The 14,554-nt window shown below is 31.7% G+C and overlaps 3 protein-coding genes across 3 annotated transcripts; 2 read left to right on the plus strand and 1 right to left on the minus strand.

Moving 5' to 3' along the window:
* Positions 1-5,564: 5,564 nt before the first annotated feature.
* HELRODRAFT_70975 (hypothetical protein) lies at positions 5,565-6,824 on the plus strand (the record flags this gene model as incomplete). The annotated part of the gene is made up of 1 exon (XM_009032951.1): positions 5,565-6,824. The coding sequence occupies one exon, from the start codon at positions 5,565-5,567 to the stop codon at positions 6,822-6,824; it is 1,260 nt and encodes a 419-aa protein (XP_009031199.1).
* Positions 6,825-9,068: 2,244 nt separating this feature from the next.
* Positions 9,069-9,410, minus strand: HELRODRAFT_70900 (hypothetical protein; the record flags this gene model as incomplete). Its single annotated transcript, XM_009032939.1, has 1 exon — positions 9,069-9,410. The coding sequence occupies one exon, from the start codon at positions 9,408-9,410 to the stop codon at positions 9,069-9,071; it is 342 nt and encodes a 113-aa protein (XP_009031187.1).
* Positions 9,411-9,952: 542 nt separating this feature from the next.
* On the plus strand, positions 9,953-13,872 carry HELRODRAFT_166394 (hypothetical protein; the record flags this gene model as incomplete). Its single annotated transcript, XM_009033327.1, has 5 exons — positions 9,953-10,067; positions 10,136-10,190; positions 11,659-11,762; positions 12,303-12,333; positions 13,773-13,872. The coding sequence occupies 5 exons, from the start codon at positions 9,953-9,955 to the stop codon at positions 13,870-13,872; spliced, it is 405 nt and encodes a 134-aa protein (XP_009031575.1).
* Positions 13,873-14,554: the final 682 nt, after the last annotated feature.

Raw genomic sequence — 14,554 nt, forward strand, 5'->3', positions numbered from 1 at the left:
CGATGTTATGTAAGCATCGACGTTTATGGAGTTATTTGAAAGATATAAATAAACCGGTGAATAAATGAATGAATGAATGTATGAATGAATGAATGTATAAATGAATGTATAAATGAATGAATGAATAAATGAATGAATGAATGAACGAACTAATTAGTTAATATATGAATGAATGAATCAATATATGAATAGATGAATGGAAGAATGAATGATATTGAATATCTTCAACTGAATTAAGTAAAAAAACACCACCAAAAAGTAATAAAATGAAATTTTAAATATTATTTATAATTATAATTTCGGTATAATTATAATTATAATTAACTATAATTTCGTTCGATCCCTCAAAAAATTCAATCAGAAATTATTTCACTATCGCCACTTTAATCTGAGAACCAGATAAAAACCTGACAATCAATTGAACGCTAACATGATGATAAATACTGCAGCACTTTCTCACATATAATTCAAACACGCACACACACACGCACACACGCACATACACACACACACACACACAGATATACAAACAAACATACGCACATCCATACATACTAACTTGTACTAACACATACAAACCAGAATAGAAACAGCAACAGCAGCAAATATTTTGATACAAATTTGTATCATGATACAAACAATATCAGATCATACGATAAACACAAAATATAACTTTAACAATTACTTTGTATAAAAAACATATACACAAATACATATATCAACGTTTTTATTAACAACTCTAAACATATATACTATATTGCTTGAATGTTTAAATATATTTGTGTGTATTTATCAGACAATTGTATGTATGCATGTGTGTGTGTATATGTATAAAAGTGTGCGTGTGTGTGTGTGTTTGTGTGTGCGTACGTGTGTGTGTGTGTGTGTGTGTGTGTGTGTGTGTGTGTGTGTAACGACGATGACGATGACTAAGAAGATGGTGATTAATTAATTCTTTTATTTATTTTAATGCCAATTAGAACCTTTTATGTCGTGTTCAGTTTGTTGTTGCTGTTGTTGTTGCTGTGTTCAGTTTGTTGTTGTTGTTGCTGTTAATGTGTTCAATTTTTTGTTGTTGTTATTATTATTATTTTTATTATTATTATTTATGTGGTTATATAGATGTTTTATTGGTTTTGTTGTAATCTTGTAAGTTTAATTGATTGTTTGTGTTTGGCTGCTGGTAAAGAAGCGTTTTAACGTATATGAAAACAACCATGCAAACAGACAAACATACAAACAGACAAACATACGAACAGACAAACATACGAACAAACGAACAAAACAACAAACAAACAAATTCATACACGTCGTCGGTTCGCGAATTAAGAATTGGATGACAACAATTGAAATTTACAAAGTTCTCATAGATTTTTTCATTATTCTTATTATTATTCTTTTTATTATTTTTTAAATGTTTATAATTTCATGATTGAGTTGCATGTGTTAACTAACAATACATGTTTGTCTATGTCTTTATCTGTCTCTGTGTACCAACGTATGTATGTATTTTTGTTTGTTTGTTTGTTTGTATGTATGTATGTATGTATGTATGTATGTATGTATGTATGTATGTATGTATGTATGTATGTATGTATGTATGTATGTATGTATGTATGTATGTATGTATGTATGTATGTATGTATGTATGTATGTATGTATGTATGTATGTTGTATGTATGTATGTATGTATGTATGTATGTATGTATGTATGTATGTATGTATGTATGTATGTATGTATGTATGTATGTATGTATGTATGTATGTGTATGTATGTATGTATGTATGTATGTATGTATGTATGTATGTATGTATGTATGTATGTATGTATGTATGTATGTATGTACGTACGTATGTATGGTTTTTTTTAGTTTTGAGATGTTTTTTGTGTTTGTTGAGCCATTGAAGAAATGGAGTTATTTGTTTGTTGGATTTGTTGCCCGCAAGCTACAAACTTGTAAACTTAATGTATTTTTGTATGTATCTATGTTTGTATGTGTGTGTTTGTGTCTGTGTGTGTCTGTGTGTGTATGTATGTGTGACCAAACGCGTTGATGAAAAACTGTTTGAGATTTTTAAGATTATCCATTTGTTTGTTCGCTTTTTTGATTCATACATTTATACACCGATACATTCATACAAACGTACATACAAACAAACATACACACAAAAATACATACAAACAAACAAACATACATACAAACAAACCTAAAAACATACATACATACAAACATACACGTGTATTTGTATCAATTAATGCGACAACGGATATGAGATTTTACGTAATGATTGATGAAGTTAATCAAACAAGTTGTTTGCATAGGTGCCTCTGTATATTTGTTTGTATGTATGCGTGTACGTGAATGTATGTGTGTGTACGTCTGAGTATGTGTGTATGTATGTATGTCCGTATATATATTTACATATGTATGTATGTTATTATGAGTTTTGTGAGTATGTATTTTTTGTGTTTGATGTTTTTTTTGGCTTTTTTGGAGCATATGTATGTTTTTTGTATAAATGTATATGGAAAAATGATAGTTTTGTATGTTTTTGTATGTGCAGTTGTACGTATGTTTGTATGTTTTAGTTTGTATTGTATATGTATGTACGTTAGTTTGTATGTTATGTTTAACACATACCATTCAGGCAGTAACAATTTTAAATGAAACTTCTAAAATTACCATTTTGATGACCATCGTCTTGGTAATTTCTGGCAGCACCATCATCATCGTCATCTTTATCGTCGTCATCTTACTCACAACCATCATCTTCTTCTTCATCATCATCTTCTTCATCATCTTCATCATCTTACTACTCATCAGTGTCCTAGCCACCGTCAATACCACCAACAGCGTCATCGTCGTCGTCGTCACCATCAATCTGCCCCATTTATCACACAGTGTACAAATACATGCATTCCCATTACTATCGATGATAATTTAATTCTATTGTAACATTTCCTTTCCGCTTGCCAAATTATATTTTCAATCATTCATTCGTTTGATCAGTCGTTCATTCATTCATTCCTTCATTTGTTTGTTTGTTTATATGTTCGTTCGTTTGCTAATTCTTGTGCTTGTTTGTTTGTTGATTTGCACACACACACACACACACACATACAATTTCCAACAAACATTCCCACCAAAATACACATACAAAATACAAAAACTACTATTTCGGACGTACTCGGACACACACACACACACACACGCAAACACAACACACGTACACACATACACACACACACACACTGCGTAATATATCTATGTAGATAGATACGTAGATAATTTTGAAATACGCAGCCATTTGAATAAAATTCATTCAATCGATTCAGTTAACACAGACATAAAAATAATTTAATTTCAATTTCTTGAATTCTTCCATTCATTCATTCATTCATTTATTCATTTATTTGTCTGTTCGTTCTTTCATTCATTTGTTTGTTCATTCATTCGTTTTTGTTTAAAACTTCTTTGGTAATTTTTAGCTTTAAATTTGTTCCTTAATGATTCAGTTTTTAAATTTTTAATTGCCTAAGCACTCAGTCGTGAATTTTGAAAAGTTTGTCATTCTCATTATCACTCACTCACTCACTCACTCACCCACCCACTCACTCACTCACCCACCCACTCACTCACTCACTCACTGATATCTGATTAAGACTTCGAATTTTAGAAAACCATCCTTATAAACAACAACAACAACAGCAATTAAATTTACGAAAAATAAAATCCTACAAAAAATTATTTAGCTAATAGTAAATGAAATTTTAAAATAATAACAATGACGGATTAAACCGGTTAGGTGAGGATGTATTCGAGTTTTCAAGTACTTCTTGATTCAAGACATTTATGTTAATAATAATAAATAAATAAATATATCTAATATTTTTGTATAATATCATAATTTATAAATATAATAATAAATAAATAAATATATCTAATACATCTAATACAATATTATAATTTCTTACATAAATATGCTTTACGTATTTATATTAGAATCGATGGCTATAACGCACCGTTAGGCTTGTGTGATTTTCAATGAGTCCGCTAGACTTTTAAACAATTAAACACACAATTAAACATACATACATTTAAGATGAATTAAGCATACAATTAAATACCTACATTTAAAATGAATTAAACATACAATTAAACATACATACATTTAAGATGAATTAAGCATACAATTAAATACCTACATTTAAAATGAATTAAACATACAATTAAACATACATACATTTAAGATGAATTAAGCATACAATTAAATACCTACATTTAAAATGAATTAAACATACAATTAAACATACATACATTTAAGATGAATTAAGCATACAATTAAATACCTACATTTAAAATGAATTAAACATACAATTAAACATACATACATTTAAACCAGTTAAACAATACAATTTAACGTATAATTAACCACACAAAACAATTGTCTATTTGTTTTTATTTTTTTACCGTTAATTTGAAGATAGAATAATTTCAGGCGCTAACTAACGGTCATCATCGTTATATATGTTGTCGTCGTTGTCTTGTTGTTATATACGTTGTTGTCAGCGTAATTAATTATCATAAAGATGGTATCATTGATGTGTTGTATGGAAAAGACAACAACAACAACAAAAACAATAACATTAATAACAACGTCGTTCTCACCATCCTCATCATTTAACACGGAAATGTGCGTAATTAATAGCTTACCATCAAAAATATTAACAAGAACAACAATATCAACCCCTTCAACAACAAAAGATACACACACATACAAACACTCGCAGACATACACACATACGCATACACACACACAAAGGCACAAACATTGAATAATAATTACAAAGCGGACACAGATATAGCAAACAACGATATGGCTACAACAATGAAATGGAATAAATTTGCAAATAGCTCTGGCACTCATAAACTCGGATTATTTGAATTTATTATTTTTTAATTTTTATTTTTTTGATAATAATTAATAAAATAATAATCATTATTGATATTTTTCAATATTTTATGAAAATGCCAAAAAATTCAGTAGCAGCAAATAGGGATTGTAAAAAAATTTAAATAACAAAGACAAGGAAATATAAACTTTGACAAAAAGACATAGAACTAAATATACAAACTAACAAACATACTAACATACTCATAAATAAATATACAAACTAACAAACATACTAACATACTAAATTACAATGACGACAATAATTATAATAATAACAATTATAATGTTAATTAAAGAAATCTAAAATTTTATAAGCAAGCAAAGGAATTCAACTTGTAAACAAGGACACGCTGTAATAATAATTAAATATTTTTAGTCTTTGGTTTTACAATTTTTATCGATTAAGCACTTTAATATGTGATCTTTGGTAAATCGACTTTGCGAGTAAACACTCTATATATTGCGGGTATCTATCCGGTCTAAGTCAGTGTAAAGTTAGATCTTCATCGAATTAGATTAACAATAAAATTAATTCGAAAAATAATTAATTAAGTAATTTCAAAATTAATTAATTGAAAATGGCAACAGCTAAAGTTTTTAATGAAAGTATGAAGGTTGGTGCAAAGAAGCAGTTGTTTGACCTGCCACCCAACGCTGAGTTGAGATTTGAAGTGGAGGAGGATTCAGGCCCCATTCAAATCGAGTTATCGTCGGGGAATGCTGAATATTTCGGCACTGAATTGGTTCTAAAAAGAAATTACACGTTTCCAGTTGGAGCAAAAGGTGCCATCTTCACTTACCATGGCTGTCAATTGTGGGTAATTGGCAAGAGTGAAGATCTGTACACGAAAGATAGCCCAACGATGAACATATACATAAACTTGCACGACGCCCTCGATCAGATGAGGAGGAAAGCCGTTGAAACGATGAATAGGGGACCGAGAGTTTTAATAGTAGGACCGTCAGATGTAGGCAAAAGTACGCTCAGTAGAATTCTGGTGAATTACGGGACGAGACTGGGCTGGACCCCCCTGTTCATTGATCTGGATGTCGGACAGAATGAAATCTCTATGCCTGGAACTGTGAGTGCCCTGTGCATAACACAGCCGGTCGACATTGAAAAGGGCTACGATACGAAAAACCAACTGGTCTTTCATTACGGTCACGAGTCTCCGACAGAGAATACAAAGTATTTCAATTCAGTGGTCAATTTTTTGGCCGAGTGCGTCAACTTCAAGTGCGAGATGAGCGATGAGTGTAACGCCAGTGGAGTCATCATAAATACAGGCGGATGCATAAGGGATGAAGGGTACAAGTGCTTACTTAATGTTGCCGCCGCCTTCGAAATTGAAGTCCTCGTAGTGATTGATAACGAACTGCTCTACACGAAATTTCAAAACGATCTTCCTCTTTTTGTGAAAACTGTGATGCTTCCAAAATCAGGCGGCGCTGTTCAAAGAAGCCAGGAATTCCGAGCGAATAGCATGTATATGAATATAAAGAAATATTTTTACGGTGCTTCAAATGAGTTGCATTCGCACACGTGCGATGTTCAATTTCAAGAGGTTGAGATATACAAGATTGGAGCTCCCAAACTTCCGGCATCAATGCTCCCATTGGGAGTCATCCTTGAAGACTCCGATATGAAATTAACCCCTGTATCAGTGTCTGGCTCGTTGGAAAACTGCGTACTGAGCACCAGCTTTGCTTCGACCAGAGACGAGATCATGAAGAATAACGTGTCCGGATTCGTTGCTGTCTTGAAAGTGGACACACAGAAACAAACGATGACCATTTTGTCGCCGGAGCCCAGGCCATTCTCCTGGAACATTCTACTGCTCATGGACATAAAATTCTCGGAGATATAGAAAGACGATACGCTCTGCGCTTATAAGCATTATTCGTTATAACGTTTGTAATAATTAATAATATTATGAATGTTATAACTTTTCATCTTCTTGAAACGTATTTCATGTAAATTATATGTAAATAGTTCAAACTATTTATCTTTTTTAAAAGCATAGTAAATATAATAAACAAATGTATTTACTCGAATTACTGGTTTTTAAAATGAATTCGAACGAAATTTTTTAGCGACAAAGTATTAATGATAAAATATATACAGAAGCATAAATACACATACATAATAACACGTACACATACAAACACACGCGCACATATACGAGCCAACATAGCAAGAAATATGGGACCTAAAACTATTCAATTGGGTTATTGTTTCCGAATTTACGAAGGATAAATCTAATTTCGACTCATATAAAGTCTTCACATTATTTTATTCCTTTTTTAGTATTTACTATTATTATTATTTATCTTTTCCAATTGTTATTATTACTTTATTATGTTCCTACTATTCTCAAATAGTTATTTGCAACAGCAGCAGGGCACAGCAATGCAACAATGTTACTGATAATGACGTTATTTCATAACAAATATAGAAAGATTTTTATGCGAAAACAATAGAATTAGTTTTTCTTTGCAGAATATTCTATTTAAAAGCACACACATTCACACACATACATACATACAAACACACTTACGCACACAGACACAGACATACCCAAACGAACATTCGAAACAAATACATGCATATAATGTATCAACAATACATAATCTGAGAAATTTTATGGATGACATTATAACACGCGACCACACACATACACACTCACATACACACACTCACACACACACACACAAATTTAAACATACACACACAAACACACACACAAACACAAACAAAGCGATATAAAACACATTCACCGAGATAGAAAAATGCAAGCCGCATATATAAAAACTTCAAATTTTAGTTTCTCTTCTTCTTCCTCTTTTTATTATTATTATGATTGCTACATTTGTTATTATTTTACTTACTACACCTACACATGCAAATGTGTGAATAAATAAACATATGACACGCACAAAAAAACACGCTCACACAAACACATACATACACGCACGAACTCACGCACATACACACACACACACGCATTTATAAACGCACATACGCACAAGCATATACACGCACACATAGGCATAATCACGTCATTTCGCAGAAACAAATAATAGAATGCTTACACGCACGCACCCACACAAACACACGCACACAAAAAATGCGCGTAGGAACATGAAATTTGAATTTGCAGTAAAAAGCGCTAAATAAATTTCATTTGTAATAACGTAAACAATTTCTGATCAAGAGAAATAATGATAGTTGTAGCTATATTTAGAAAAAAAATAATGACAATAAAGATAGAAATATTTCGTCACAACACACTAAGATGCACAAAAACACACGCAGACGCAAACATACACACACAAACACACACAAACACACACACACAAATAGGCAAACATTTGTACACAAATACATATACAAACAGAAGTATTTCTGTTTGCTTCTTACACACAAACAAGCGTTTAAAATAAACACTAAACACATGCATTCACAGACATACACTGAAAATCACACTGTATGTACACACATATACACACGCATACAAAATTACACATACACGCGCACACACGCACACACTAGAGATTGTAGCTCTGTGGAAATAAAGATCTTTGAAGTTTAGTGACAAAGTTATTGAGGGTTGAAAATGTCCTTTGTAATTAAATCATTATGATGATGATGACGACGATTGTGATGACGATGATGACGATGATGATTGTGGAAAATTATTGTGATGATGATGACGATGATGATAATGATGGCGATGATGATGATGATGTGACAAGAAGAAAGAAATATCAGCGTTATTTAAATTACAGAACGATAACCATTTTAACGCAATTGCATCAAGACAGATATACAACCATCATTATCAGTACTGCCACCACCATCATCATCATCATTATCTTCATCATCTTATTATTCATCTTCGTCATCATCATAAACAACACAATCTTCAACAACAACAACAACAACATCAACAATAGCAACAACAACAGTAACAACAACATCAACAATTGCAACAAAACTAATGATAATAAATTTCCATTGAATGCCTTCCGCCCTGTTATGAGTTTATTTAAACGCCAACCAGCCAAGCAACTATGGCTAGCCACTCAAAAACACCTGTCACTAAACACTTCTAAACATACATGTATACACGCACACATACACGCACATACATACACACATAAAAATATACATACATACATGCATACATACATAAATACATACATACATACATACATACATACATACATACATACATACATACATACATACATACATACATACATACATACATACATACATACATACATACATACATACATACATACATACATACATACATACATACATACATACATACATACATACATACATACATACATACATTCATACATACATACATGCATACATGCATACATGCATACATGCATACATACATACATTCATACATACATACATACATACATACATACATACATGCATACATGCATACATGCATACATGCATACATGCATACATGCATACATGCATACATGCATACATTCATACATTCATACATGCATACATACATGCATACATACATACATACATACATACATACATACATACATACATACATACATACATACATACATACATATATACTTACATACATACATACATACATACATACAAAAACATACAAAACAATTAAACATAATTTGTTTGCACACGAAGATGTGTAGTTTTAAACAAATATTATTTACTACTACTACTACTGCTGCTGCTGCTGCTACTACTACTACTACTGCTGCTGGTGCTATGGAACGTTTAAATATTTCTGAAAGGAACCTGCTAAACGCTAACTCGCACATGCAAGCACATATAAAAACACACACAACACACACACACACAAATAAATAATTATATATTCACGTGAGTGTGTAATATTGTGTATAGATACGCAGGTATGCAAGTATATGTATGTAAGTATGTTTGTAGTTAGTAGTTTTTGTAAGGGTATGCAGAAACTTGAACATGACGAACGTTCAGCGAGAGTCTTCAGAGGAAGAGTTTCCGTCAACGAGTGTTTCAGCCCGTCAACTTCCAGACACTTTCGAGAAACAGGGCCACATCCAGAGATCAGTTGGATGTCTCTCGCTGAACAAACAATTTGCCTCGCTTTGAAATCAACTCTTTTTATACTGTAAAATTGTGCAGGCGTGCCAGAAAGTTCACATATAAACATATCATGTGAGTTACATCGACGAGCCAAGTAATACGCTATGCCGAGTCTGGGAGTGTTAAGTAGCGGAAGCCTTACGTGCAAACGAGTTTGTCTGTTAACTTTATAAACTCGCATTCCAGTTCCCTAACCATATCCAGTAAGACGTTTGCTCGGCTGTACGTCCTATGTTCTGCATACAACTTGATCGTCTTTTACCTGCCAAACCCAAATCCTTCAAAAAGCTGTACGCTAAACATCCAAAAACACTTTTTGCACCGACTTCAACTGCGTACAAAAAACATCTTAACCCACCTTGCTTCATCTCACTAACAAGCTCTTCATACTTGCCTGTTTTTATAGCGTACCTTGCTGTTATATTAGCCTCATAGGTAGAGTCAGTTCTACTAAAATAACAGTGTCTGCCGATACCAACTGTACCACCACGTCAGGTCTCGCTCCTGTATCCTTCATGAACGATGGGTAGTTTCTCATGCCCTTCAAATCTGCCAGGACCTTCCAATCTTTGCCGTTATCAAAAATACTTTCTCGGTTGTAAACTTCATTTCTCGTGGTTTGATCCAACTCACCCTCTCTTAGGAAATGTATGCATGTATGTTTGCTTGTATGTATGTATGTATGTATGTATGTTTGTTTGTTTGTTTGTTTGTATCGTTTTGTATGTAGTTTGGCTATTTGATGGCTTTTGTTGCATCTCAGTAGAATAAAGCTACATTTAAATAAATCATTCATTTGTAATTGTTAGTGAGGATCAGCAGTAGCTGTTGTTGATGTTTTTGTTGCTTGAGTTGATGTTTTTGTTGCTTGAGTTGATGTTTTTGTTGTTCACGTTGATGTTTTTGCTGTTCTTATTGTTCATATCATGTATTTGTTGGTTTGGTTTGCGTTGTTTTGGACAAAATTACACAACATCACGACTACCAACAACAACAACATTAAAAACAACAACAACATTGAAAGCCACAACAACAACAACAACAACATCCCAAACACCGATAACAACTCTTGCACAAACAAAACAATCAGATGTCATCTAAGACCTATGATTCTGCGGCTTATGATTGATTGTATAATTGTTTGTACATGTATGTATGTGCGTATGTATGTATGTGTGTATATATGTGTGTATGTATGCATGTATGTATGTATGTATGTATGTATGTATATATGTATGAATGTATGTATGTTTGTATGTATGTTCGTATATCGATAGAATCACATAATACAATTATCATATCAATTGCCATTAAAATGCAAATTGGTAACTACGGCGATGACGACGATGATGACGTTGGTAATGATAATGATGCCATCGCTGATGATGACGATGGTGATGATGATGGTGATGATGTGATGATGTGATGATAATGACGATGATGATGTCATTTTTTTCCACTCACGTTCCATAAAATTAGCAAGCAAACTAAACCGAAAAATACTAGCAACAACAACAGTAGCAGCAGCAACAACAACACAACAACAATAACAACAACAACAGCAACAGCAACAACAGCAACAGCAACAACAATAAAAACAACGCCATCGGCTGTGCCAACAGCAAACAACGTGCAACATCTCATCTCAAATTATTTTATGCCGAAAGTATATAAAAAATGAATCCCATAAATATTAATAATAATAACAAATAATAATAATAAATAATAATAATAAGCAATAATAATAATCTTTATTATAGTATTAAAAGTGTCGCCGTATAAAAAAGTCAAGTCATGTGTGTTTGTGTGAGTTTGTGTGTGTGTGTGACTTTGTTTGTATGTGTATATTTGTGTGTGTTTTTGTTTAAGTGTGTGTGTGTGCATGTGTGACTTTGTATGTGTATATTTATGTGTGTGTGTTTGTGTGAATATCTGTATACGAATGTTTATATACATACCTACAAAATTTTAATTTATATGTACACATAAATGTATATATTTAAAATGTATCAACAACAACAACAAAAACAACAGCAACAATAACAATAATAATAATAACAACAACACCTTTTATTACTGTTTAAAACTGTATTTCTTTAGAATGGGAAGATGATAACGTGCAAGAATAAAAAATCTAAGAACTTATTATTATTACAACCACTACTATAATTATAATAATATTTATTATTATTACTATTATTGTCAGGTTTTTTTATTAGTAATCTTCCCGAAGGCAAGTAAGTAAAAAACAACAACGCTTTTCGCCATACTCCCAACGTTACAGCTGTATTATCGATTATATGATAAAATAAATAATAATAATAATAATAATAACAATAATAATAAAAATAATTACGATGATGATAATAATAGTAATAATATCCGTTTGATTTTTCTGACATTAAAACGACTTTCTACATAATCGTATCACCAGAAGCTTCTACTGAGTTATCACATTCGTCTTCATCATCATCATCCTTATTATTGTTATTATTATTGTTGTTGTTGTTGTTATTATTATTGTTATTATCATCATCGTCGTCGTCGTCATAATTTAAATAATTAAAACTTAATACTGTAACCCTACACCGATGGTATCGTATCAGGCAGTAAATATGAAATGAAAAAAAAATTATCAATTAGATTGAAATGAAATGAATAAATTACATTTGAATTCGTTCGTTCGTTCGTTCGTTCGTTCGTTCATTCATTCATTCATTTTTCATACTTTCTCATACCAGTGCACATACATACACAACACACACACACACATACACACACAACACACACACACCGACACAGACTCAACTTTTTGGAAACTATCGAATTTCAGTCCTCGAAATCAATTTAATTTTATTCTAATCCATAGATGAATACATTATAACAAAAATAATTTTGCTTTTATTAATTATACATGTACGTTTCTCTTCCTCTCTCTCTTTCTCCTGTTCTCTTTTTTTCTCTTTCTTCTTTTTTCTCTCTCTCCCTCTTTCTCTCTCTCTCTCTCTCTCTCTCTCTCTCTCTCTCTCTCTCTGCAATCATTACCTCGTTATATTGATTTTTAATGACGGTAATATGTTTTTAAATTTATGGCTCCTCTTCATGCCGGAGAGGTTGGTGGTGATGATGATGATTGTGATTGTGATGAGGATGGTGGTGATGATGAAGATGATGATTGTGATGATAATGATGGTAATGATGATGATAATGATGATGATAATGAAGAGTATTTCAACACAACACGTATCTTACGAGCTACCAATTTTAATTTTAGACGTCAAAATCGCGTCATCATCATCGNTCATCATCGGNTCATCATATTTCATCATCTTCATCATCGTCGTCATCATTTTCATCATCTTCATCATCTTCATCATCGTCGTCATCATCATCTTTTTCTCCATTATCAAAGCAGTTCCAAACTTTTTCGTTGTCATCACCGTTGTTATTAGAAGTTTCATCACTGCATCATCAACATAACAATGCAGTGAACCTTGAAGATGCAATCAAAACAAAGCAACAACAACAACATCATCATCAACAACAACAACTAAAACAACAAAAACTACAACAGCATCAACAACAACAACAACAACAACAACATCAGCAACAACAACATCATCATCAACATCATCATCAACAACAACATTAACAACAACAAAAACTACAACAACAGCAACCACAACATCAACAACAACATCATCAGCAACAACAACAAAGACTACAACAACAACATCAACAACAACAACAACTACAACATCAACAACAACAATTGAAAGCGTTTTATTATTATCGCGTCAGTCTTAGTAGAGATGCGATCGATTGTGAGAAAAAACTCCTTTTATTACATTTCAATTATACTTCATTTTAAAGTATGCAATCATAATTCTACGTAACGCCATTATTGTATATTATTATTATAAATTATAATACTTATTATAATTATTATTATAATTATTATAATTATTACAAATATTATTACTATTACTCTCAATATTAGAAACATCAATAAATTAATATTATTATTATCATTAGTAGTAGCGGCAGCAGTAGTAGCAGTAGTAGTAGTAGTAGTAGTAGTAGTTTAGTAGTAGTAGTAGTAGTAGTAGTAGTAGTAGTAGTAGTAGTAGTAGTAGTAGTAGTAGTAGTAGTAGTAGTAGTAGTAGTAATAGTAGTAGTAGTAATAACAATAACAATAACAATAATAGCAATTTAACAAGGTAATAATAATAATAATAATAATAACAATAATAATAATAATAGTAAACAATAACAATAATAATAATAGTAATAATAATAATAATAACAACAATAATAATAATAGTAATAATAATAATAATAGTAAATAATATTATTAATAATAACAACAACGCGATTAACTATAACAAAATGGGATTGATGAAAGGACGATCGATGTAATCCGCCCATTTCAAAACCGGTATCGAATAGAGTGTGCTC

Source organism: Helobdella robusta (genome assembly GCF_000326865.2).
Source record: "Helobdella robusta unplaced genomic scaffold HELROscaffold_9, whole genome shotgun sequence".
Lineage (NCBI taxonomy): Eukaryota > Metazoa > Annelida > Clitellata > Rhynchobdellida > Glossiphoniidae > Helobdella > Helobdella robusta.